The 27637-nt window shown below is 42.4% G+C and overlaps 2 protein-coding genes across 3 annotated transcripts in view; one reads left to right on the top strand and one right to left on the bottom strand.

Moving 5' to 3' along the window:
- The first annotated feature begins 692 nt into the window (after nt 1–692).
- LOC146198931 (FERM domain-containing protein 5-like) lies at nt 693–27297 on the top strand. 2 transcript variants are annotated; one of them, XM_084594415.1, is made up of 14 exons: nt 693–1218; nt 2053–2157; nt 2267–2309; nt 2939–3017; nt 5571–5668; nt 7178–7301; nt 9352–9439; nt 10936–11024; nt 15515–15578; nt 15650–15664; nt 17183–17271; nt 23125–23202; nt 24967–25148; nt 25598–27297. In XM_084594415.1, exons 1-14 carry the CDS (start codon nt 1123–1125, stop codon nt 26146–26148), a joined length of 1701 nt encoding a protein of 566 aa, XP_084450541.1. In that variant the 5' UTR covers nt 693–1122; the 3' UTR covers nt 26149–27297. The 2 variants fall into 2 exon arrangements, with proteins under 2 accessions (XP_084450541.1, XP_084450542.1); XM_084594416.1 differs by lacking the exon at nt 15650–15664.
- Nucleotides 27214–27637, bottom strand: part of LOC146198930 (tetratricopeptide repeat protein 37) — a 65609-nt gene continuing 65185 nt past the window's right edge. The window contains exon 40 of the mRNA XM_084594414.1: nt 27214–27427. Within this exon, the coding sequence (XP_084450540.1) occupies nt 27236–27427 (192 nt within the window). The 3' untranslated portion in view covers nt 27214–27235. The remainder of the gene's footprint in view (nt 27428–27637) is intronic.

The following is a 27637-nucleotide window of genomic DNA, read 5'->3' as shown; positions in this document are numbered from 1 at the left end:
CGAAAAAAATCGATGGACCACAGAGCGGGTCTAGCGCGCAATTAGGCAACGTACTCTGTTGCGTAGCGTACGCACGGAGTGGCCCACGCTTCAGCCGCAGCAACAACGCTCCCACTTCCGCCTCTCATTTCGCACGTGATCGGAAAGCCAAGGATGAGAGTGCAATCAAGACAAATTAATAATCCGGCGAATCGATGGATGTCAGGAATATCGTCCATGGCAGGACAGCGACCAACCAGAGACAGGCGACAACGCGAGGATAGCGCTCAGTCCCGCCAATCCCGCGCTGGTAGCGCGGCACTGCGCGTTGCGTCAGAAACAAGAATTACAAGAGCGTCGAACGGACCAACAGACCAACCCAGTTTGGAGAAGCTTAGCCACAAAGTTCAGTCCGCGTAGCCAGGTTTCAGTTCAGTTTTTTTCCGCCAGGCTAACTTAGGACATGTCAGGCCACCATGTTTACTAATAATTTTGTTAAGCATTCAAAATCTTCTTTCTAATCTATAAACTATTTTTATAGGTAAATTTTATTAAACAGTGCCTAATAAGCGCAGTTTGTTTTGTAACTACTAATATAGTCGTCTTCATTTGAAGTAGGTATACAGCGCTCTCAAACTGCTTATTTTCAAAACACATTTTTGGACCAAGAACTGACAATGCTAGCATCTTACTAACAGCGTTGCGGTAGAGTACGTTGGATAGCGTTTGTGCCGAGTTCCGCGAGCATCGGGAGCAAGCGCGACGATGCGCCGTTTCTAGCATGGCGATGCAGTTCTTTGACCCCGGCATTGTTTGACTGCATAGCCGCCGTCCAGTGTTCAGCAGTGCGTGGCGCTGACCATTGCCAGTGCCCGTCGGCCGAGGTTAGGGGCTCGGCGTCGTGATACTTGCTGCCGCAGTGACCACGGACGGTAGCACGCTCCCCATTCGCGTGGCGAGGAGGTTGGCATCATGCAACGCTCTTTCCCTGCTGCTCGGCTGCTGCTGTTGGCGTCTGGTGCGAGGATAGAAATGTTGATGGCAGGTTGTTTGGCTCCTAGAGACAGCGTCAAGTGCCGACGACTTTGGAAGTAGCACCTGTGTCGGAACCTCGGCTGCCAAAGCCAAACCTCACGAGCCACAATGTTCAAACTGGGGAGCAAGAAGGACGTCAATACCGAGTACAAGTGCACCATACGCCTGCTAGACGACAGCGAAGTGTTGCAGTGTGATTTTCAGGTGAGAATCTTCGGCGAGAACTTCGTGGTTTCTGAGCCAAGTTTTACGACTACGACCAAGCCCACCGCTTCCGCGTGGGCTGAGCGCGTAGAAAGCGGTTCACGAGTGGGCACTTCGCTGAGAATCTTGACTGAAAGATCCCGTGTAAATTAGTATGTTGTAGAGCGTGTCGAAGTTATTGGCACTTTAGTTTCATTTCTTTTTTTTTTTTCTTTTTTTTTTCTTCTCTCTTTCGAAGCGAGCATACATGTTGTGGAACAAGAATTTTCTTCGTGAGCGGGTTTTCCTTATTCAGATCAACTGCACACAGCAACTCTAAGCCAAGCCTGCTTTTCTGTACTTTACTTTCTACAGTGATGCTCCGGTTCTGTGCAGTTGTTTTGATCGATGAATGTTTGGGTGCTATCATCTGTTTGCGCTCCGCCGAGGATAAGATAGCGAGCGTCTGGAGTCGTTTGAGGCTGCAGCAGAAATGTCGCTGACATGTATTTCCTGGCGCTTCAAACTGCTTTAAAACTCTTGACCGTGAAAAAAATCCTTATACGCGGCCGTGAAGGCTGCGAAACTTGTTTCCTGCCCGCACTTATGTCGCACATTGCTTGCTGCTGTTACGTAATGGCTCCATAACGCCAAATCGGTTCCCACGGTCGCCGAGCGCGGCTTGTACCGCTACTCATACGAAATACAAGCAACTTTTTATTTTGTGCATACACAATCGACAACGTCTTTCTTGCTACGTTCGGAGCAATAAGGACACACAAATGATTTTTTTCTTTGGTGAAATGCGCAGTGAATAATTCCTGGCTTGGAATTGAATTGTTTACTCTTTTCCAGCATCTCTGCAAAGGTCAATACATACTTGACTATGTGTGCAATGCCCTGAACCTTTTGGAAAAGGACTACTTTGGCCTCAGATATGTCGATAGTCACAAGCAGCGGGTGCGTAGGCCATAAAACTGTATTCACCTGAGTTATTACCTCAGATTTAAGTTAATCTTTAGTTCACAGCTGGTCTCTTTTTCTTTTTTCCCTTAATATTCATTCACAGCACTGGCTGGATCTCACAAAACCAGTGATAAAGCAGGTGAAAGGTGAGCTTTCACATCTTCTTGCAATATAACACTAAAATTTTTCATCTAAAAGCTGTCCTTTCGTGGGTCAAGAAGTTTTTTATATTTCTTTTCACGATTCACTTAATTCGCAGTTAGGAGAAGCGAAGATTGAAGCATTTTTGTTGTAATCGTTTTGTTTTATTCCTGTGACTACATGCTTTCAGTTAGGATCATCATATTGCTGCTTTGTTGTTTCTAAAGATTGTTCAGATGTGCTAGTAATTTACTTCTGTCAAGCGGACTTCCACCTAGTGAAATTGGGTTTTGAATACAAGCACAGCATTTTATTAGTGATTTAAGATGATGCAAGGCACGTTAATTTGGAGAGTTTTCCTTCAGCTTTACATCAACAAATTACATAGTGTTCTTGAATAGTTTCATTACGCATGTTTCAGCAAAAAAAAGCTTGTACATAAAATAGAGACCGAGGCTGTTGGGCTCGCGTAGTAGTTACCGTCTATGCCTAAAGGAAAAGCCCTAAGCACAGTGCTGTCAGAGTTCTTGTGTTGGTGAGAACATTAGCCACAAAAGGTTAGGCTGCTGTATATATTACCAGTGTCCTTTTATATTTTCGGGCACAAACTAATGTTCATTTGAATGCATACTAGGTATGAATCCCATCGTTTTCTGCTTTCGTGTCAAGTTCTATCCTCAAGACCCCTTCCGACTCAAGGAAGAAATAACGAGGTGAGCCTTGTTGAATTTATGTTTTTTTCAGCAATGTGTTTTGCCTTGCATGTGTATTGCTCTGACAGATGCTTGCAAAAATATTTATATTTAATGCCAGTCCTTGTTTGCAAATGCTTCCACCTGTATGCTACCTGTGTTTGTAGTCATATAGTTAACTGCAATACACTGTATCTTCTGGTATATGAGTTGGGTTTTTTTAAGGCAGGAATGCATTTAACAGCTAAATTTTCACCTTCCACTGTCCATCCATCTACACCATGGCGGAATAACATATCAACAGGGCTACTTTGGCTGCCGCACGCTGACAAAAGAGAGTTGAAAGAAGCAGATGCGAAAATATAATTGAAGAAAATAGGCACATTGCAGTAATCACATTCACCCACGCAATTTTCTTAAGCAACATAAACCCCCAAAACACCCTGGACAATGAGCAATTGGTGCAAAATCAGGTACTTCTAAAAAGGACAGCTGCTTATGTAATGGTTAGTTTGTAATTAGTGCGATTCTGACAAAGTCAGCACTCCAAAAACTGGTAAGAAAATTTTTGGGCAATGGAGCACAAGGACAGAAGCAAAGAATTGTTAAATAAATTTCCACCTCTGGAATGACATCCAAAAACAGACCCTTTGAAAATGCTGCATTCCTTGAAGCATTTGGCGGCCCCCTGCGACTATGCATCCCAGCCAATAATGAAGAAATTGACAGCAGGAGTGAGTCACGATTTCTGCTCATAGACATGGTCACCAGATTATAACAGAGCTACACGCACTCTGTGATAGCTACATGTGATTGGCGGATAAATGTGACGTATAGACCTTTCGCCGACCCTGCGAGAAACCGGTTTGACTGGGCTGTGAAGCTGCTATGGGGGGAGAATCCGCAGCTTTCTCCTGTGCTATGAGCACAGCCCAGTCTCTAATATGGCAGCACCCTTTGGCCAATTTTGAAAAGGTCTATAACCACATCATGTTTTTAACATATTTTGTATGAACTTCAATGCTGACACTTTAAGGACGTTCAGACCCGCGCTGAAGGGACGGTGCCTGTAAATGCAGCCGAAGCAGAGCATCATTGTCGAAAAGCTGCATACATGCGGGAGGCCAGAGTCACAGACATTGCTGTACAACAATTCTAACAGATGATGCTGCGTCCAACAACGCGATCTATGTGCAAGCTTCAACACTCTTCTGTTTTTTCACCTCTTTGCCATCGGGCGAATGGGAGGGATGTATCAGTGCTGGAATCCGCTTTTCTTGTGTCTGGCTAATCAACCTCGCCTTAACCCTTGACATTGCATCAAAACTAAAAGCTACTAAAAATTAGCGCATGCTCCTAGACACTGAGAACATGCGATTATTTGAAGTAGACATGTCGTGCACACTGCATCATCACTGCTGCCTCATGGGTGCTTACAAGTGACAACAAAAGAGAGTATAATGAATTGAAAGCATTATGCATGCATTCCTGAAGTGAAGTAATCTGGGTGTAGCCCGGTTTAGACTGCAACTTTGTTTTTCTTAACTTTTCGGTATGTATTACAATTTAAAAATGTTGCGTCATCTGGCATCTCTCTTGCCACGCCCAATAAACTAAGCTTGAAAATAAAATTGATGTGTAAAAGACTAAATGGCTCTACTGCAGTAGCTCAGAAGTTGGGGCATGTGGCCGCTGATACCGGAAATGCAGGCTTGATCCTGGCCATAGCAGCTTCATTTCGATGGTGGCGAAACACAAGTCACTGTGCAATGTCAGTGCACACCAAAGACTCTACGGGACGGGTTGAAATTACCGGAGCCCTTCACTGTGGTGTCCCTTATAGCCAACATCACTCTGGGAGGCTAAATTCTATATTCTATATACCATATGTCATAAAAGAGGGGAACTTGAGTTATTGTTTTAAATGTTACAGCCGCACAGTCTCGAACTGGATGCTGCGGCTGCTGCATGCAGTCCAGCTACATTCTGCAAATTGTCGATTCTGGCTTTAGTTTTGTGGCTTTCATTTGACTTCATACAAGTCACACATTGTTCTTGCTTAACATTGCACAGCCTGTAGTTTGAAGGAGGTACAAGGAAGACGGTTTGATGCTTGAAAAACAATTATCCAGAGCTGGCGCAAAGAACAGGACAGCTCTGGTCGATGAAGCCAACAAAAAAAAAACAAATGCAGATTGCAGGAAGAAGACATGCTGCCATACCAGTACATGAGGATTGTCTTTTCACTGCTGCTGCCGAAATCATGCATTTTTGTCGCTCCCTCAAATGAGAGAACACTTCTGTCATGCTTATGAAATGAATAGGTGTGTCTTCATGCGTTTGTTTATTTTATTTTTTTAATGAAAATTGCCATTTGCAGCGAGGTGTGACTTATACAGAGGTGTGAATTTTACATATGCAAACATGCTAGGTAAGCAGTAACAGGGCATGTTGTGGGACATGAAACCAAGGCTGCAAGCTGTATTACACAGTTTATATATTTTCGCATACTGCAACACCACACGAGAAGTGTCATTCAGGGAGTTCATAGTATTTTCATACTTGTCCCTTCAGGTACCAGATTTTTCTTCAGTTGAGAAGAGATCTGCTTCATGGACGCCTCTATTGCCCTCCAAATGACTCTGCTTTGCTTGCCGCTTTGGTGATTCAGTGTATGTACCCCATATCCTGTTCAGCTTCAATTAAGATGTGTAGCTTTATCATGCATGCAGCTTTTGTTGACGATTTCCGACACATGGACCTTTGGTTCATTTAGGAGCTCGCAGGGCCAGTAAATTATTTGATGAAATTATTCGTTGCCTGGGGGGTCACCCTAATGCCAACTTGTTGAGAAGATTTGTGAAGGGGAAATGATACTCGCATGTTTATTTACTGTTCTTTTCAGCTACGCTTGTTAAACGGCTGTGGCTTACATGGCTGCGGTACATGCTAGCTACACATTACTCCGGTGATGGAAACCATTTCAGAGCCATCCACTCTGGCGTCCCTTCAGCCCATGTCGCTTCAAGATGCTGAACAAGTATCCCATGACGCTATCTTGGCTTGTGCGGCTTTCTTTCGCTACACTTGCAAGCATTCAAAATTGTCCTTTAAGATTGTGGTTATTGGTAATATATATATTTTTTTCGATACATCAAATGCCCCTGTGGAAGGTTTTACATGGGAAGTGGGCTTTTCTAATTATGGATGAGGGCTTTAATAAGGTACCTGAAGTGCTTATGATTACAATGGGTGGCCTGACAACACTGGGCTCTTCATATTGGGAGGCGTGAAGAGGGACGAGGAGATGCTTCTGTGGTATATTTCTGTATACATACCAAAATAATAAAAGCAGAACATTGTAGTGCCATACTGACTTACCAATAGTTGCCGTTGGGGTTTGTAAGAAGCGCTCTGCAAGTTTTTAGTGAGGCTGATTTTTTTCTTCTATTTTTTGTGTTACTGTTGCACTGAAAATGAAGAATGATGGGCTGATGAATAGACTGTACATGGGTTTATTGTCATGGCTGAAATGGCAGAAGGGATGGCATTGTGATAGTAAAATAGAATGGCTGTTAGGGGATTCATAATAGAATTTTTTATTAAGGGAGAGGTAGGCAACTTTATGTTGATATGAAAATTTGAGGAGATTGCCTTGTGTTTCATTTAAGTAGCTCTTGGATACTAGTAATCAGAAGAATAAATTGTGCAGCACAGTTTTGAACCGATTGTAATAAATTAATGTTATTAGCTTGGTAGGTGTCCCAGAGAGTATGTGCATATTTGTTTGGGCAAAGAAACAGTATGTTAATAATATTTAACATGTTATTACTACTGCTTTTGCACGATTGTAAGCCTGCTCAAATGTAAATCAACCTTCCCAAAATTGGATGGCCAGAAGGAAAAGTTATTGGCAGTGCCAAGTTTTTGTTTTAATTTTAAGTTGGTGCCCCCCACACTTGGGATTTTTAAGTTGTTAAAAACAGTCTATGTGTGTGCCTCGTCTTCCTCTTTGTCTTTGTCTTTTGACTGGTTGCTTTCAAGGACATTTACCAACTGACCCAAGTTTCAGCTCTTTTAAAAACAGGTCGACCTTACATTTGTGTAAATATGGTATGTATATTAAATATGTAAGATGAAGTAATGTATTGTCATATCTGTTGGTTGGTTATTGTGCACAGCTGAACTTGGAGATTATGACAGTGAAGAACATGGGGACAACTACGTCTCAGAGTTCAAGCTCCTTCTGAAACAGACCCCTCGTCTGGAGGAGAAGATAGCCGAGATTCACCAGCAGCAACTAAGGTGTGCTTATGTTGCTATTTTATTTTCTTTACTGATGCAGATTTCAGGCAAACACTTTCTGGCATATGTTGTCTTTGCCAAAAGTATCCCAGCTGCATGGTTTGCTTCTCTCTCGTGTAGCGGAGGCCTTGTAATAAAGTTCGTGAGAACCAAACAGTCTTAAAAGGTAATGAGAAGGGTTCTGGACTTGGAGGGTGGCATATTTATTTTGCTACAAGACTAAGAAGCAAATCACGAAGCAGTATTACCTTTTGCAAAGAGAGTACATCTGAGTAAATGAACGTAGTGATTCTACCCTTGTTGGTTGGCACTGTTCTCATCAATCCAGTTTACCCATTTGTCCCGGTGCGGTGGTATGTTCCAGTGAAGGCAAAATGCAAGGCAGCCGTGTGTGGTTCAATGCCAGTGCACTTTAATGAGGGGATCAGAATGATTAATGCAAAAGCATTACTTTGCTATGTTCACAGATTTTTGTCCGCAGCAGTTGTGAGTAATTGAGAAGTGGTAGAGGTTAATGAGTGGTGTCAATCGATAGACAGTGACATAATGTTGTTGCCAAAAAAATAAATAGGTCAGTAAGTTAATTAGGTAATTAATTACAGGCAAAAGTGTAAAAGTTGTCCGCAGCAGTTGTAATTGAGAAGTGGTAGAGGGTAATGAATGGTGTCAACCGATATAGGGTGACATAATATTGTGTCCAAAAAAAACTTAGGCCAATAAGTTAACATGCAAAACCGTGTTTGCAGCAGTTGTGAGTAATTGAGAAGTGGTAGAGGTTAATGAATGGTGTCAATCGATAGAGGGTGATGTAATGTTGTGTCTGAAACAATAATTAGGCACATAAGTTAATTAGGAAATTAATTAGAGGCAAAAAGTAAAAGTAAAGGCAAAAATGGTCTCATTAGCCAATGGCTTGGTGCCACATTTGAATGTATCAGATACTAAAATAGCTAATTAAATCAATCAATTAGGTGACGTCAAGGATGTGACATCACGCAACCTGAAGTCGAGCCAAAAAAGGGGCATGGGAAGGAATTGGCGCGCAATTTGGAAGTACCAAAGACTGAAATGGGTAAACAGGAAGTGAATTAAGCAACCAGAAGCAACCAACAGCAGCATCCATGCTTTCGCATTACTCCAATGCAGATTCTGCAGTACTCTTCAATTTTCTGAAGCCCCAGACTATGGCATCCCGCATAGGTAATCTTGTTTTGGAACATTCGGCCCCATTTACCATGATGTACTAGTGGATTACTGGAGAATGTATATCCACCGCTTGAACCGCTATAAGGCAAAAATGTGACATTGGTTCCCTGTAGTACATTGTAATGGTGAGTTTGTGTCTTTAAAAGAGTAGACATTAAATTTTTGTGCTCTGTTCTTGGTTTGCATTGGCGTGCATGACTTCACTAAATATTGGTTAGCATATGAAATTCACCCATACCAAGTAAATGTGAATTTTTTCTTCCATGTAATTTCAGTTTGGTTTCAGCAGTTGGACAGGGATTGGAAAGTCATATATAGGTATAAGATTCAGGTAGAACAAGAGGAAGAAGACTACACGGCATGAAAGAGCATTGAACAAGGGTAGAGGGAGGGAGCCTCAGTTTGCAGGCTTTCGTATGGGCAGAGCGATCATTGATCGCTCTGCCCAGACGAAGACAAGAGCCAAGACGAAGACAAGATTGCTCTGCCCAGACACGTTTGTTATGTGAGATGCATCATTTGTGAAGAAATGAAATTTACACTGAAAAATTTGGTGTTTCTGCTCCTCTAAACCATTCATGAGCATCAGCTAAAACGTGATTTAGCAATTATGTTTACTACGAGTGAAGTTCAGATAAATAACCCCTACCAGGTTTCCAGTTATGCCACCATTTTTTTGTATGGCTTTATTTTGTAGAAGTAGCCTTGTAATATAAAAACACTAGCCACACTCCATATTAGTGTTTTCTCTAGTGGCCTGCAGCTACTATATGCAAGACAGCAGACTACAATGGAAGGCGCAGCACACTCATTTCAAGTGGGAGTTGGTTGTGTTCGCTTTCAGGGGCCAAGTGCCAGCCGTGGCAGAGGCCAACTTCTTGCGCAAGGCCTGCCTCCTTGACACGTATGGCGTCGACCCACATCCGGTCAAGGTATGCATACTCTGTGTTATGCTACCGTGATGGGGCTTTTGTGAATAAGATTATTCATTTATTTATTTATTTTTATTTATTTATCTATTTATTGATACTGCAATCCGAGAGTTGGGATTTTAGCAGGGTGGGAATACAAACTAAGCATTTTAACAAAACAGGCAAAAATAAACAATAATTACAGTGCAAGTTGAAGCTCTTCGGCACAGTTAGGAATAAAACCAAACATATACAACACAGCAGTGAAATAGCAAATTCAATAAAAAGAAACTAGCTGATATGCTGCGAGAACAACGTCAGTGATGGCTGCAGCACTTCATTGTTAGTGAGGTTATTCCAATCGGACGTGGAAGGAATGAGTATTTAAGGCAGTTATTTCGAATGCGAAAAGGAGTTAAAGTATGCCGGTGTCGTTGTCGGGTTGCGTATCCGGACGAAAAAACAAGCAAATCGGTGAGTTCTGATCTGTAGTGTCTTAACTAATTGGTACAGAAGTCGTGCACAATGATTTCGCTCAGTTATTGTGGGAAGGCCAGCTTGAATTAAAAGGTGTGTTACTGACGTATGCTGGTAATTGTTATATATGTATCATGCCACCCTCTTTTGAACTTTCTCTAATTTATTCATGTTAGTTTGTGTGAACGGGTCCCATATGATTGAAGCATAATCTAAGGTAGGCAGAACAATAGATTTGTAAGCAAGCAGGCGTACAGATGGGGTGATATGTTGTGAGAACAACGTCAGTGATGGCTGCAGCACTTCATTGTTAGTGAGGTTATTTCAATCGGAAATAGTTTGTGGCCCAAAAAGGTGGACCTTTTTGGGCCAAAGCTGTGCCCACTTTACGAGGCAGGCAGTTGTGGAGGGCTCGTGCTCAAATTTGCAGCTTGGGATTCTGTGACATGGCACTGGAACCTTGCAGCTTTGCACTCTATGTTTCCGTAGTCTGTGTGTAATACTGCGAATTTATGCTTACAACAAATTGAAAATTGTGATTAACTGCCCTTGGCAAACAGGCTTCCTTGAAATTCCTGATTACACTATGGTCATGATACAAAAGGTAGTGATGAATTTATTTTTATTACTCCATCAGTTTCTTTACTGATGGTGGAACAATGCACCTTCACTATTATATTTAGTAATAGCACAGGTGGTCGGATAGTACTGTGTAAAATTGCATGATCATTGAATGCAGCGTTTACAACATGCCTGTAAGCATTTTATTTATACATTTGTTGATGTAAAAGATGTTGGTTTGGTTCAGTTTTTAGGGCTTAACATTCCAAGGCAGCTCAGACTATGAGGGACGCAACAAAATGAGATAGAAAACACTGTTTCGCAGTGTTCTGCAAGCTGTTATTGGTTTCCATCATGTTTGGACTAGATACCCTGAGTGTTTATCTTTATGTGTGATATCTCTGTAAAAGTTCAATCAACATTTTTTTCATTTCCTGCTGATCTTGAAGCAGTGGTTATAGACTAGAATTTGTCTACAGGACCACAAAGGAAACCAGCTGTACTTGGGCATCAATTATGCAGGCATCCTTACTTTCCAAGGCAGTCGCAAGACTCATCACTTCAAGTGGTAAGCAAGCAAAAGAAAAAAAAAATGTTAATAAGACAACCTAAAGTGTGAAATGCTATTCCTAAATAAGGCAAGCACTACACATAAGGTTGGTTCTGCTTTTTAATTTGTTTACTTGGCACCATTTTGAGATATTGCTTACAAGCTTTCTTTCTAGGTCTTTACTTTAATAGTATAATGTAATAACAGTGGTAATCATTCTGGCAGACTTGCTCTCTATCTTTAATTAGAGAAATCTGCCTGTTTTAACATATTCAAAAAAAATTTTGTTTTTTTTTTTTCCTTTTTTTTTTTTTTCTTTTTTTCATTGTACGTTTTCTATCAAGAAAAAAAAGTGCAGCCATGGGCTTTCCTTTTTTGTGAAGCTAGTGTGTGTTAAACTATGGATATATCTAAAGATGCTGTGGGTCATTGATTGGATTCGGAGGGTGTGCGGATATTCAGGATATTCAAATAGCAAATTGAATACTCTCCTCTTCGATTTGCTGAGTGAATAAAATACTACATGTTTTAATTACATAAAGCTGTTAGAGCAGCACAAACTTCGCCACAGTCGGTGTATGCAGGCTGAAAGGCTCACTGCCGCTACACAGGTCATTTTTGTGTAGCAGACATAATTATTCTCATACGTGAAGTTTAAGGTTCAGTGACATTATAGGGATCAATGAGGTTTAGCTAACCTGCCGCTCTGCCTGTTGTCTGAAGTCATGGTTTGTGCTCTTCTCATCTACAGGTATGTGATAATTGTTCACCATCAACATGAACAAAAATGAATTTTTATATATGCTGACTCTTTCATTGTTGCGTCTTCAAGTATCTGTAGCTATAGACCTTTGCAACAAGGGTTCCTGCGCGCTGCCGTATTACTAGTTCGCTGGAGTCTGTCGTGCGCATGTCACGCTAGCACGATAGAAGCAGCAGTGGAACTGGTTTCTGTCAGTCCAGAGAAGAGGAATTTTGACAGCTCCCTTGCCAGATGCAAAAGTCTATGATGCTATACCAACGTAGGTTTTTCTGTTTTCACTCACATGCCACAAGCCGAATTGAACATTTATACGGATATTCATTTTGTATTTGTTCATGTTTATTCACTATTTTATTTGTATTTGATTCAGCAGTTAGCAAGATTATTTGTTTTTATTACAATGCCAGAGCTGCACAAATCACATTCGATCTAGTTTGGAAAAGGTGCTATTCACACTCTCCCAGTCGTAATCTTAATCTCTTCAATTAAATGCAGTTCTCTGCGTGTTAACTTTTTAGTTAACACCCACTTACATTCCTGCAACTTAATGCTGTTACTTACATCGCTAAGTCACAGCTTCGAGGCAACACCGACATTGCGTGACCTAATTCATTGCATTTCGGTTCTAGTCTTTCCTGCAAAATTTTGTACGATGGGTATTGCAGACATGTGCTTTTCTTTCGTCAATCTATGTGAGATAACTAAGCATGTGCAGAATTTAATCGCCAGAATTACACTGAGCCTCATAAAAAAAACTCATGCGTAGTGCAAGCATGATATCACTTCATTGTTTTGCAGGCCACCTCGTGTAAGTAGGAGTATTTTTTATTTTGTTGACTAGTCACCCTATTTACTGCTAGATATTTGAGGTCACTCACGATACTACCCAGCCAGATTTAATATGTATGATTGCACTGCATGTCTCTACCCTAAGCTTTTGTCTACTGGATCAGCTACAAGATGCCATGGTGCGCTGTTTATATTAGATTCAGTATGACGGAGTGATTAAGTTCGCGCCTATACATTTTAATTCTCTCTTGCATACAAACTTTTAGAACCCTTCAGCAGTTCCAAAAACTCCAAAAGAACAGCTGTATAAGGCAGTACCACATTTGAAACATGAATAGAATTTTGACATCCGAAGTTGAGACAGCTGTAGCGACATTTATAAAATTGTGCTGATCAAGTAGTCCTGCTACTCTGAATGTGATGAGCTGGTGATAACTGTAGTGCCGCGTGGATGCAGATATGTATTACATCACACTTGTTATCAAATTAGCAGGATTGGGTATTGTAGCATATATGTGGTTCTGGATCAGCAGTCTTCTAATTTACTCATGCATTCTTTACTGATATTTCGTGACATCAGTTCTCTTGGAAGCTATTTTTATATTTGTGCTCCAAATTATCCTCAGTATAGCCAAAGGTACACAGAAACTCACTGAATATTACTTTAAGAACTTTTCTTAGAGAGCATCTACAGTCACAGTTACTAGGTAAATTTGCGTTGCACCAACTTATTCATTGCAAAATTTGATTGCACATTGTACATATTGCATCTTTCTCAGAAACATCCTATTTGTCTCTGGGAAATATTTACGAGATATGGAAAATATAAAAACTTTGCACTTCACACTTTTCCATATGAGAAGAATGAATATGCCACTTGACACCAACGAAAGTATGAGGAATTCTATTTTGGTGTGGCCCATTGAAACTAACTTAAATCGGTTCAGAGTCGCCTTTGCTTATCTGCAGTATTTTTTTATAACACATAATGTAAATGCGGCCAAGAAAAAGTAAATTTCATCGCGATTTTAAAACTCTATATAACAAGACAAAAGATAACTGGCTAAAATATTCAGTCCTAACTTCAAGAAAAAGAAGGTGGAAATTGAAATAATATAAACAGCATGAAAATGTCATGCAAAGTGATCAAAAACATATTGAAGAATGCACATGACTAAGAACGTATGTCCTGACTCCAAAAATTAACTAATTAGCTAATTTTTAGTTATGCCTTGAGCAAAAAAATTTGAATTCAAAAGTTGTAGATTGCCTCGAAAAACGGCTAGCTATGTTGTTTTCATCACGCTATGACTTACTATTTATAGGCTTTCGAAAAATGTTGTCACATGACCAGCTGTTACCTTAAATCATTCGCCAAGATCATGCGCCTAGGTTTATTGGAGAGAGCACTGCAGAGAGAAGCGGGTTTTGTTATCTGGGGCACGTCTTAGGCTTTAAAGTGGTGCCACTGTCATGAATTTTGTTTTATTGCGCCAGATGTCGCTTTCGGCTGGTGAAAAAATCGCTTTACATAAATTCTGTCTTAATGAAAACAATATAGCTAGGCGTTTTTCGAGCAGATCTACAACTTTTGCTTTGACACTTTTCTCTCAAGGCAATAATTAAAAAATAGCTAATTAGTATTTACTAATTAACTTTAATGAAAAAATACTGCAGATTAGCATAGGCAATACTGAACAGCTCTTAGTTGATTTGACTGGGTTAGGGCTCACCATATTTTAAAATGTCAGTTACGTTTAACTGGGTATATATACACACGCACGTGCACACACACACGCACCAGGTGTTATTTTTAACTGTTTACATGTTGTTATCTTAAAACCTGCGAGAGATATGTCGGTGCAAGTTGCACAGGTGGATTGTACAGCAAGGCAGACATTATGCATGTGATGCAGCTCAGTGATGAAACTGTTAACTAAAATTAACTAGTCAACTTTCTTACTTTTGGTTTCAAGGGCCAGTGTTTTTAAATTTTCTTTATCAGCCATACATTTCGAGGTATTTAACTTCGAAAGTACGCTTTCTTTAGCTCTCAAAGTTGCTTTTCCGCAATACATATTTTTAAAATGGCTTCCCTGGGCGTAGTATTGTCAGTAAAGTCATATTTCATAATCTACGGCATGAAGTGAACAAACAGCTTCCGTATTTGCTGAATTAAAGATGCGAGCAACGCCATATTAAATAGATGCATTTGCTGAAAGCCAACTTTATAAGCCAAAAATTGCTTATTTTTGATGTAAATATTTCGAACTTACATTGCTGATGAAGAAAATTTTAAAAATAAACTCGGCTTCTATGTTGACGACCTTTAATTCTTTAATGGAATGTTGGCCCCTAAAATCAAAAGTAAAGAAGATTATTAAATAATTTTAGTTAATTAATCGTTCACCACTGATCTCTATCGCAGACACAATGTCAATTTGCTGTGCAGTCTACCTGCACAGACTGCACTGACGGATTTCTCGTCGAGTTCAAAATAACAATCTGTAAACTGTTACAGAAAACTGCTGTATTTGGTAAATAAGGAACATTTCTAACATACACATAAAGAAGCCAGAAGTCAGCGAGGCCAAGGAAAGCATATTGTGTATGTGTGTGTGCATGTTAGGAAAGAAAAAGGAATTTTGAGGATTATAAGAGTGATTTGGGGGAATTGCAAGGTTGGATGTTTTGCTTTCGACTGCAACCTCAAGTTTTAATTCGTAATTGTTAATAATCAACTTATGCTAATTGATTAGACAGCATTAATGCGTGAGAAAACTCCAGTGCCATCATGATGACTTCCAGCAACAGTCGATTGAAACACATCTCAGCACAGTGGATAGCTTTCTAAATTCTCGTGCTGCTCTAGTCATACATTCCTTGTACTATACTACTGCGGGAATATAGTTTTAGCTGGCAGTCTCTTTCACCCATTGGTTCTGTCTGCTTTCAGGCCCGACATTCAGAAAATAAACTACGAAGGGAAGATGTTCATCATTCACCTGATGTTTCCCGAGGTAAATTTAGCACAAGCTGCCTTGTTGTGTCCTGCCTAATGTCTATTCGTGTACTTTCATTGTGCTTCTAGGACGTCAAAGCAAAGGTGAGTTTCATCCATGCACAAGAAACTCTATGGCATGTTGGCATTGGCTTGTCACCCAGTCACTGTTGCATGTTGCTTGAGGCTTAGAAAGCAAGCATGCTTCACTTATCTTCTCTTCTAGCAGCATTTGGTGAACGTTTGTACTGTGGTTTGCTTTTAATATCGGTGGCTACTAGGCATGTAGCATTAGCTCATTTCCCAGTTTTATTCTGTTCATGAGTTTACTGGCCGTGAATGGCCCACCAGGGTGGCGCAGTGGTTAGGGCACTCGGTTACTGTCCCCAAGGATGCGGAATCGAATCCCGGCCTCAGCGGCCGCATTTTTGGTGGAGGCGAAAGGCAAGGTGGCTGTGTACTGTGCGATGTCAGTGCACGTTGAAGAACCCGAGGTAGTTGAAATTTCCGGAGTCCTCCACTGCAGTGTCTCTCATAGCCTGAGTCACTTTGGAACGTTAGACCCCATAAACCAAACCAAACCCTATTGGCCGTGAAGCCAGAGAGGTAGGCCGGAAAAATAAATATCTGGCCTGCTACTCTGCTCTATGAACAAGAAAGAGAAGAAACAAGGCTGGTCATGGGGAGATGACCTTTTTTATTACACTAGTTGGGAAACTCCACTTGATTTTAGTTTGCACTTTGCAGGTGCTTGTGGACTGCAGCACCATCTAGAACTAGCCAGTAAAAGTTATCCGCAGTTGTTGGAATTACCTTCTAAAAAGTGATTTTCTTTTCTCTTTCACCTCTAATTATCTCTGTGGATGTTATGTCCAAGAACTCTTCCTACTGCAACTTTTTAACTATTTTTGTTGTCAGAAGTCTCATAGTTTGCAACTTGAACACAGTTTACTTTAATGACCCCGATGGTCACTAAAACACTCGAATTTTGATGAACTTGGAACACCATTTTTATAAACCTGGATCCTATGCAAAGTTCCACTACTGTCAATATTGAAGAGCTTTGGAAAACAATGTGATCAAAAGAGGTATGAAAACATATGTGCAGGCACATTAGTTGGCATCGCAACAGCCTGTCGAGGCCCGTGTCGCTCTAAATGTGGAAGATGTCTGCATCGCCTGGAGAGATCTTCAACTCTCCGGCCAAGCGCCTAGCCGTCAGCCATCTGAGAGTGGCTCAATTCTGTTACTACGTAATTAAAATAAAGGAAGCAGTTCAAAGAGAAAGTGCCCACTTTGCAAGTGGTCAGTGCCCTTACTTTAAAGCGACTGCACATGATGCCATGCCTTTATTGGATGCTTCACCTGCATTTAATCCTAACCTGCTTTTTTTTTTTTTTCTTGCCCCAGCTTGCCAATTGATCTTCACTAAACAAATTGCCATGCAGTGCGACTGAGTCTACTCATTGGCAGAGATAATCACAGAAGTATGCAGTTTCTGATGCTGATGCTGCTTGATTTTTTGATGCAATGATCTGAGAGGAGCCCGAGATTTTTTTTTTCCCCAGCATGCATGCAGTATTAATACAGCTCAGCTTTGCATGGTTTTTCTTGTTTGTGTAGAAGAAGCATCTGATGGGCTTCAAGTGTCCAACTCAGTCTGCCTGCCATCACCTGTGGAAGTGTGCTGTCGAGCAGTGCTATTTTTTCACGTAAGTTGCCGACCAAAGTGTACACTGTGCATATTGAGCTGCGTGCACTTCCCACATGCCTGAATGCGTGGGGTAAAACTGCATAGTGTTTCCGTCTCTTATCTTTTCAGCATATGCAAAACCAGATGATGCATCTTTTAATCCTTGCTCATTGCTCTACTAAACCTGCATTTTACCAATCACCAACTGGTCGAGCAGCAACCTTGGTATTCCGAAAAAGAGTGTAAAAGCAGTGGAACAGTGAGAAGCACCATAAAATGCTGCAGATGCCGCAGTGCTTTCTTCCTTCTCCTTCCCTTTGGCGCTCAACTGTAGTAGTTGAGCTGCTTTTTGCATCCTCCACCTTGAACAAAGCCACTGTCTCTTTCTTCATTACTTGTTATGTAGGTTGTTTACTAAAAAGCTTTCCATTTATTAGATGTGCTACTAATGTCGAGCTTACCTGGGGGAAAAAAAAAAACATACCTGACTAGACAGCAAAAGTATGAAATGGATTATCAATCACGGTCATAGAATTTCTCAGTATTATCTGGAGGGAGGGAAAGGGTGGCGCCATCATATTCCTCAATTTCTCAAAGGAGTATAGACACCTAATTTTCGGGTTCATGTTTTAGCCTTTGTAGTGATGCACAAGACATTGCTATACACGGATTGCCACATAATATTCGCCTACGACTGCTGAACAGTCTATAATTGAATTTATTTTCTCACCTGTTTTGGTTTCAACTGCCAAGCGATGGCTGTGACGTCAAAGTTAAGTCTAGGTCACGGGAAATATGAAAAGAACGGCGATATATTTATTATTCTGTCGTTGAATTCACTACAGTGCTAAAGCCAGCGTGCCTGAAGAGAAGCAATAAAAGCAAGTGAAGAATCAGCAATTATATCGCTGTTTTGCTGCAAAAGCAACACTCCCGACAGCCAAAGCAAAGCCTCGGGTGGCCGCAGCTATGCCGTGAAGAGGAGCTACGGTGATCTTGAGCCGCCATCGTGCCTAGCAGATGGTGCTCATTGCCTAGCAACACGACTGCGCGCTAGCTCCTCCCGCTTGCCAGGGCTCGCTCTGGAGGAGGAGGTGATGCCTCGGGGTATAACCCGGCGCATTTCGACTCTGCTGAACAGTCTCTCTGTGGATAAAGCTAAGGAGAGAGCAAGAAGACAGACTGAGGCAAGGAAGAAGTAACGTGCTGAAGAAACAGAGCGTGCCGCACGATGTCAGCAATGGCGTGAGAGAGGGGCAGCTAAGCATGCTGCTTCTCAAAGTGCTTCGACCTCTCAGTATGACTCTGAGGCTGGCTGCTCTAGTTCCCATTGTGAAGGCGCTAGGCCTGTGTGGTGAGGCCGTTGAAATGAAAAGGTGGGAAAATGACGCGCCGAAAAAAAAAAGAGGAACAATGCAAGGAAAAGTTGGAAAATTGCCAATGCAGCTAGGCGAGCTGAAAAGTGACCTCGACCCTCCAATGAAGACTCTGAAGCGTAGACTTCTTCGAGAGAAGCTACACAAACTAGACGTAATGAGACCAAAAGAAGAGAATGTGCCGAAGAGACGGAAGAAGAATGGTCTACACGTCTTGAAAAGCGAAGGAAGAGGGTGCGTGAACGTGCCAACACTGGATAACAACAAAGCACAACCATGCTAAACAGTAAAGCCAATCATAGCTAACCACAAAGCCTCTTTCGCATTCCTTAAGGTTAACCAGAGCTAAATCACAGCCATTTCTCGGCTGCTGAAACCGAAACCGATGAGAAAAGGAAATTCAATGAAAAATTTAGCATTGTAGGCGAAAACTGCATGGTGATCCATATACAGGAATGTCTTACGCATCATTAGCATGCTGGAAAGACTAAGTTTTGTATTTGGCTTTACTACTTTTAGGCCGAAAATGTGGATTCTGCCTTTGAGCTGCATGTTGGTTCTAGTGTTTGCACACATTAAATTATTACATGATAGCGTATAGGCTGTTTTGACTTAAAAACAATCTCCGTATCCTGGTTTGAGAAGAAGGTTTCAAAGACTGGAGGAAATCTGCTGGAAAAAATGTGCACTTGATTTCATATCAATTTTGATGTAACTGTACTCTGCGCTTTGCTCAGTGTGGTGTCGAACCATTTCGCTTCCCATTTGGAACCCATCTGCTAGTAAAGCTGGAGGCTGCTTTGTGATAGCGCTTCGAACCAACAACATACGTGCCTCTAATTGTATGCTGTTAATCTAAGTGTAGGTGTTCACTTAGAAGTAAAACGGATACTGCGCCTCCCTTTCCTCAAAAACCAACTTTAACAAAAAAACTTTTTTTTTTTCTTAATTTGTGGAATGAAAAGGCAGTGTTAAGGACATTATCGTGTCTGCTGTTGAAAGCCTAATTTTTTCTCAGTGGTATGTTTTTTCACTTCTTTAATACATTTGACAGAAGTGAAAGCTCGGCAATAAATTGGTGTGGAAGCACTCAGAACATTTCTACAAAGTTTGCCTGAAAGAGATCATATTGTTACCTGCTGAATGCGTGTTTTGTGCCCGAGAAACCACATCTTCCTAATATTTCTACACCTCTCCATGGTCGATGAACAGAAACTGTGTGTGCATCAGTCTTTTGTCACAGAGTACATAAGCTCAAATGTTTCTTCTCTTGAAGGTTTACTTATTCAGAGTTCATTATTTAGATTTAGTTAATGTACTATTATAATAGTGTATTTTATTGAACATAATATAAGCGTTTTACGTGTGGTCGACAGCGTTGTGCCGCAAAATGCTTGCGCTGCTTTGTCACCATAGCTGCTGGAAAAAGGGGGGATGTGCTGGGAGCCTCTCCATGCGTGCTGCGTACAGCAGCCAGCAGTCACATGTGACTACTGTCCGCCTCATGTATCCTGAGAAAAAATAATAAACGGGGAATCTTCTTTCCTCGCTCGCCGAGTGCAGACATCTTCCTGGCCGCTCAGCAGAGCACCAGATATACGCCGTCAAGTGGCTTTTTGGGACATGCGCCTAAGCGGTGCTGCGAACACTACAGTGAGATCAGCCTGGAAGAACAAACTAAGTGACATAGAGAATGTCATGTCACGCGAGCAGTGCACGCAGCGATGGGATTAATTTGGTGCGACGAAGCGGTGCGGGGGGAAACATGGGAGGGGGGGTTGTGACCTTCTTAATACTTTCCTGTCCTCAGGAAAAAGGGTGGTTTTTGGGTGGTGTCATTGACGTTTTTTTTTTTTTTTTCTTTAATAAAACTTGCTTGGTACAAGTGTCTAGTATCAAATTGTAGAGGAGGAATTCCTCTTCACAATGGTATTAGTGACAGTCAACATATTTATTGAATAAGTGGTGAAAAAAAGAACTGAGCAAACAATTGGTTAAAAAAAAACACACAAAACCACCAGTTTCTTGACACAAATAAAACATTAAACATTTTCAAAATATACGTTTTTTACACCAGGGACCAATGCAACATTGCAGCAAATTCTAGCTTTCTGTGTACAATATTCGCTGAGTTAAGAAAGAAAACGGTAGACGAGATCGACCCCTGGCTGTCATCTAGCGGAGAACACGACTTTCTGTGCTGCCGGTGGCAAGTAATACTGCCAAAAAGACATCACCCTGCAGATAACAGTTGTGACCTTCAGAAGAGTGGTCTCTTCCGATGAGCGTGCAGCAAAAACGGAACTTTTCGGGGGCGAAAGCAAAACTTGTCGGAGCATCACTGGCGATGTTTCAGGTCGGTTTGACAGTTTCGCTGTTCGCATCCAGAAACGAACTCCCTGGTGCGTCAACATCCGCGGAACCGCACCGTTTGCACGCAGCAGAAGCGCGCGAAGTCGACGCCATGATGTAAACAAGGAGCGCCGATCACCTAATTCTGGAGACCATCTGGATGGGCGTGCACAGTGAAAAAATAAAACCAAAAGCAAAACTGAAAGAAGTGTTCCTCTATTTCCCACTGGATGACGCCACTTGTCAAGGAGCGCTTCGAAAGCAGGAAAATTCGAATCGTGAAACCATCGGTAGCGGGCTGTCGATGGGAATAGGCGCGGACAGGAAAGTGTTAAGCTTTCGACAGAGGGCTTCGCTTAGAACTGACGCCACTGGTCCTATATATTGACGAGCGCGAAAACGGCAATACCATTCACATATACAAGAAGAAAATTTGCAAGAGAAAGCAGAGGACTTCAAAAGTTGGACCAAAGCGCAGTGCTTGCCTCCAGCACTGCGGCGGCGCTTAGTTTTTCTCAGGAATTTGTGTGGGTCGACGGGCCATGGGAGAAATAGATCGACAGGAAAGCGAAGGTGACCGGCGAGGTGCGCGAGACACGATTCGACGAACTGATTGCCAGAGAAAGGTCAGAACAAGGCAGCAGAGGCATAGCGTAGTCGTACGGTTGCACTGGAGAACACGAGTATGACGTTGACATCCGTTAAAAACAGTATCGGGTTACATGTTCCGGCGCACTATAGGCGTAGCATATGGGGCAGTTGTCAAGGGTACGCCATGGGTTAGAAGCAGGCGTGTGAATCCAAGGCACCAGTCGAAGATGTGGTGCCGACAGTGGAGGAAATGTACGACGACGAAAAGAGTAGGGGTCAACAGGGCCGTAGGCTGCAGATATGGGAGGTTGTCGCAGCTGTTGCAGAACCACAGTGTACATGAGTGGGGTGCCCGCATGCTGGGCGAAGCAACAGGGGGAAGCGCCTCGGCGATCTGCTTCTGGATGGAAGGCAGATCGGTGGATCAGCAGGATCTGAAGGCCGAGAGACTGACTGCAAAAGAGATAACTGGCTGGTCGCATTGCCGAGTGGAGCCAGAACTGATGACGTTAGCTGGGAGTGAAGAACTGGTTGGGCTCTGTCCTTCAGGTATAGTCGACGCTAGTGGCAAGGTTCTGGTCTGGAGTTACAGGTTGAACATCTAGCAGCACCTCCACCAAGTGTAAGGGATCTGTACAGTTTCAGTTTTGCACGGGAATGCACTGGCGAGGTGACATTAGATGCAGCGACCGGAGGACATAGAGAGAGAGTGAGCAGTGGTCCAACAGCCAGGCCTCGCGCACTAGGAAAAAACCTTCCTCTTCTTCGGATTCTTGCACAGAATTCGTGTTAGCCGGCATTGCTACACTATAAATAGCAGTCCTGCAGCAATTTCAAGCGTTGGGATTCTTGTCTGCATGTTTCCAGCAAATTGCCAACCGATTGAATAAAAGAGCCACACTCAGAAGATGCATTGCTCAAAGGTGTTAGTGGATCAGGTGGTGGTTTTCAATGCTGAGCATTAGAATGCTATAGGATTTCATTGCATGGGCTTTGAATATCTGCAGATCTCGAATGACCTAGAAGGCATTGCCATCTAAATTTTCTATTTCGTAGGAATTTTCAGCATGCTCGCATAATGTGAGGACATGTTCCCTTAGAAAAGTCTGGAAGCTAACTGCTACGTTATGTTGTTAGAGCACCTAGTGTGTATTAGTTTGCATTGTACTCGGTGATAGCACACTTTATCAGTTTATTTTGATGTAGAGTGCTGGCTAACAGTTATGGAAGAGTTTTTATCTTATGCTTAAAGCCAGAAAACAGCTGCAGAACCCAGTTCACTTTCCGAAGCATTTCATGTGTGTGCAGATTTGCTGAATGGGCGGAAACGGGAAAAGTGACGTTTAGGCATTCTTTTAATACTTTATCTCGACCTTCCCTGTGAGCCTTGCTTGCTGCTTTTATTATATTTGCACTTCATGTCACTCTTGAACTGCATTTACACCTGATTGAAAGTGGGAGTGGAGGAAGAGAATATCTCACTTTTGTGTTCAACAAAGTGTGTTCAGCTGTTGGTAGGATGCTTACACCACCTCTTGAACCCTTCTTCCTAGCATGCCTTCATCAAGCGAGGTACCATCTGTGACCACTGGTGGTGGGTTCTTCTCGCGAGGTTCCCGGCTGCGGTACAGGTAAGTTCAGTTGTCATCTGCTGGCTGCAGTGACGCTGTATGCGGACCATAAAACGCTTCTCTCCTTTAAACCATTCGCATATTCGTGCTAAATTTTGGTACACAGTGATTTATGACCATCTTATCTTTTTAATACCGTGTTTGATGTTCTTACCCGATCAGATTTGTGTTGTCTGCAAAATCATTGACCCAAAACAAGCAACTTATGCAGTGCTGCTAGAACTGTCTGGTGTATGTAGCTGGAATGATTAAATTATTTTATTCTTGTAGACATGAGCCGAAGTCGTTGAACTTTGATTGCCGTTTGTCCAAACGGCCACACTCAGTATTGTTGCTCCGCATGTGGGCAGGGCTGATGGAACTCTGGTGTCAGTTATGTGAAAGCTACTCATTCTGGGCTGCGAATGCATGAGATGACGTGGGTATCCAACTCCGGTCGAATCAGGCAAGTAAATCTTCCAAACATGGTATTAAAAAGATAAGATACTCATATGCCATCCATGCACCAAATTTCAATTGAATAAGCAATTGGTTTAGTCGAGAGAAGCATTTTATGGTTCACATAGAGGGTTAAAACTTTTGTATTTTGCTGCATTTATTTTTTTATGTTCCATCATGCCTTGTGTCATTTATGAGGGTGGCACCATTTTTGGTGTTTCACTATTGCCCCACTTGCTGCTAAACATGCAGCCAGGACTTTGTTTCTTAAACATTTAGCAATAGGGAAGGGTGTAGTTTTGTCAGGACACATGTGAACGAAATGCGGTCGTGTACATACCAATGAATTTTTCATATTCTTTCGGGCTTTGCAGTTAGCCTAATTAATTAGTATTCTACTGTGTTATCATTAGTCCAAAACTTAACATTCTCTGAAATGAACTGCTAAATACTGCTCGAGTTGTTCACAACAGGTTCGGTAGTTCTTGGCTATAAAAAGGTTTCATTTTGGGGAGCATTTGTATACAATTGTGCATTCATGCGCAATCCTGGGATATTTTTTGCACTAATAAAAAAGCTTCCCCCCAAGAAAGCATGCAGAGAAAGGCAGATTCCTCACAGTCTTCTGCGATGATCTGCAGAAGTCGCCTTGTGAGGTGTTTTCTTGTGCAAAGGCACGTTACATACTTTTTTTTTTTCTGTGACAGTGCCATACAGTTACTGCAAAAGGTCATCTTAACTGACATACATGCAAAATAGTTTGTCTCGGCATATTTTTTTTTTTTTTTACATCGAATCCTACGGAAGTGAACTAATAATTTCGCATTGCCCTTCTTGTCAAAGAATTCATTTTAACTGAGTTTGTCTTAACGAGAGTACAACTAATTCCACACACTTTTTTCCAGCAACCCAAACAAGTGGAGGAAAAAAAGGGGGAGGGGCAGGTGAAGGCGTTGATGCTATTTTAGCAGCAATGCAGACTAGGTTTACCTGCCTAGATCCATGTTTCATCTATTGGGGGAAACCCCAGTTTAAGAGGAGTCGACGAGCACAAGACACCTGTGCCCGTGCAGTGCCTTGGTCTGACGTAAAAAATAGTTGTGCATACAGTGATGCATGTGCGAGTGCCATCCTTCCAAGCATCATTCATGAGTCTGCTGCACACCTTGGAGCTTACAATAAAGAGTAGGCTAGCGTGGATTTACTCAAGTTTTAGATAAGCTAGACATTGTGGACACTTAAAAGAACAATTATGCCAAAGTTGAGCTCGGCCTACTGTATAACCGCAAGTGCCGCCAATGTTTTGCAACTTTCTCGCTGATGCAGCGGCCGAGTGGAGCGAGAAGTTATGGATGACATGAAGAACATTAGAAGAGACCCACCCCAATTCCAGAGGACATTAACGCGGCCGCCATCATTCCGGCAGAAAACAGCCGCATCGACAACTATGGCACCTCCACATTCACCGTCCAGACTGCTCAATGAGGACTCCCCACTGCGGGATTCTGGTAAGTGTATTGTGCCTTAAGCACCGGCGTTATATCGTAACCTAAACAGCTGAAATGGGAGAGATGTGTGTTCTTTGCAGTTTTTTTTTATTTTCTCTTTTGCTCATGTGCATTGTACTTTCACTGTTCTCAGGTATAGCTCAAGAACAAAGTAGTAATTATCCCTGGGAGGAGGCCCATGACCTGTGTTATGACGTCATGATTAGCTGCCCTTGCACCTGTCACTAGCAGGTGCAAGGAGCCTGACCACAATGTCATTATAACGGGTCAGTGTCATTAATTAGAGAGCCTCCTCCGAGAGGCACCTGTCACGTGGTTCTCAATTTATATCCTACTGTAGTTGACATCAGTATAAACACTGTGTGCGCACCACAAGGCGGCAAATCTGAAAAAGCGTTCCAAGGTCATCCATGGAGCTGTATCTGAATTTCAGTCTTATTTCGTTTCAGTTGGGCCGGTGACAAATCAGCAGCAAACTCAGCAGCCTCCCACATCTATGGAGTCTGGCGATGGATTTCCCAGTGACGAGCAGCCGAAGCGGCTGGGGACGCCTCTCGAGCTCCTCGATTCTGGCGAGTCGGGCGAAGAGAATGGTGGCGGTACAGCGGTGCTCAGGCCTCCAAACCATGACCTCCATGTTGATCTGACCCCAACACGAAACACACCTGTTGTGGACGACGAAGATGGCAACACTCCGGACACACCCACTTCAGACATGGCATTCGACCCGCACCCAACACCAGACTACGAGCCCGAACATGAAAGCCAAGAGCCAGCATTTGTGACACCGCAGCCGTCACCACGAGTTATGCTTGTGGCATGGCTTGTTTTGCCACTGCTGCTGCTTCTCGTTCTGCTTATAATTCTGATGGAGTGGGACTGGGCACCCCTTGCAGACATGCAGCGGCTGCCCGAGCTGGTCCTGCTCCGAAAGCAGTACTACGAGCCCACCAGGGATGCAATAGGCACTTGGATCAGCGCCCTCTTTGGGCCGCGCTGAGACTCTTCTTGGTGACCCGGTGATTGGTGATATTGTAACAATATGTCAGAGAGAGGTCCCCCTTGTGAAAAGCAGATCAGCAGCAGGTTTGCGACTGCTCAGTAATGAAGAAAGCCTCGCAGCAAAATCTGGCCATGCTCTCACCATACATATATACATGGACATTTCTCCAAGACTCTCTTGCGTTTGTGCTTTGTTGGTGCAGACAGGTGTACTTGAGAAGAATGAAAAGAAAAAAAAATTGTGGTTTTGGTATGGGGAAGATTCGTCGAGGGTGATGAAGCCTCGTAGCATTTAGTTTCCTTTCTTCACCAAAGCATGTTGCGTATGCGAAATCTCTTCCTCTTTAGTTGTGTTCAGAATTTTCTTCACCTTTTAATCTGTTTGTATATTGTAGGGTTTTTAGAGCAAGAAGGTTGAGAATGCACTTTTGTTTTACCCTTTACAAGATTTTAATCCGCATTTTTCTATTAGCGATAGCCATTTTTGGCTCTCAAGGTTGTGGTGGGCAGCTCTCATTACCCTCCCGTAGACATTCCAGAGGAAAGGAGTGTGATCCAATAGAAGAAAGTGCTGTGTTCTTGGCCGTGTTCACTTCTGTCGCGAGAAAGTTCTTGTGCCCATACTGCTGGTCATTGCTCAGATATTTCTCGATATAGCCATGTGTGATGTCGCACATCTCAAGCTTTGTTTTTTCCCTCTTCCTTTAGTCTAGATCACAAAAATTTTGTGATGCAGCTGTTACATAAAAATTCAGCTCCGTGCAATAAGGTACACCCACAAAGGAAAAAAGAAAAACACAATTGGCAATGCAGTTTTGTAAACTCTATGCAATGCAAGTACTAAACTCCACCCATGTCCTCGCGAACTTAGGCACTGTACAACATTGGTGGCTTGGCTCGCAGGACTCCTGCACCTTGCACTGCATGCTGGAAGTGTAAACTGCCCTTTCTCTTCCTGCAGGGTGATTTGCAGGCTCTTGCCAACACTATAACATATTAAATCTTGGTGCACTCGTGTTTGTGTCCGGGATGGTGTGCTGCAAGCAAATAATGAGCAGGGACGCTGAAGCAAAGAAAATTTATTGCTAGAGACTGTATGCTTTTTTATCATAAAGCATTAATAAACGCTCATACGCCCCCATTGCAATCAGTTCTGCTGCACTTTTCCCACTCAAGATCAATGACTGTAGGTCCAGGCCCATTGAGGTCAGTTGTGCTGTGTTTTCCTCACTCAAGTTCAATGACTGTACATCCACCTGTTCCATCTCGACGAGTTGCTGCAAGAGAGAGTTGCACAGTACACAAAATGATTCCTTTTTCTTTTTTGCTGAGGTACTTTGGTTGGAAATAACCAACTGACCCTTGGCAGGTCATACTGAGTGGCACCAACTGCCAACCTTGACAAGCTTTCTTCATTTCATGGAAGTTTTACTTTTACAGCATACCACTTTAAAATGCAACTGCTGTTCCTTGTCATCAAGATTAAC

This window comes from Amblyomma maculatum, chromosome 2 (assembly GCF_055883805.1).
Source record: "Amblyomma maculatum isolate TAMU_Amacu chromosome 2, ASM5588380v1, whole genome shotgun sequence".
NCBI classification, from domain to species: domain Eukaryota; kingdom Metazoa; phylum Arthropoda; class Arachnida; order Ixodida; family Ixodidae; genus Amblyomma; species Amblyomma maculatum.
This window is presented reverse-complemented; position numbering and strand designations above follow the sequence as displayed.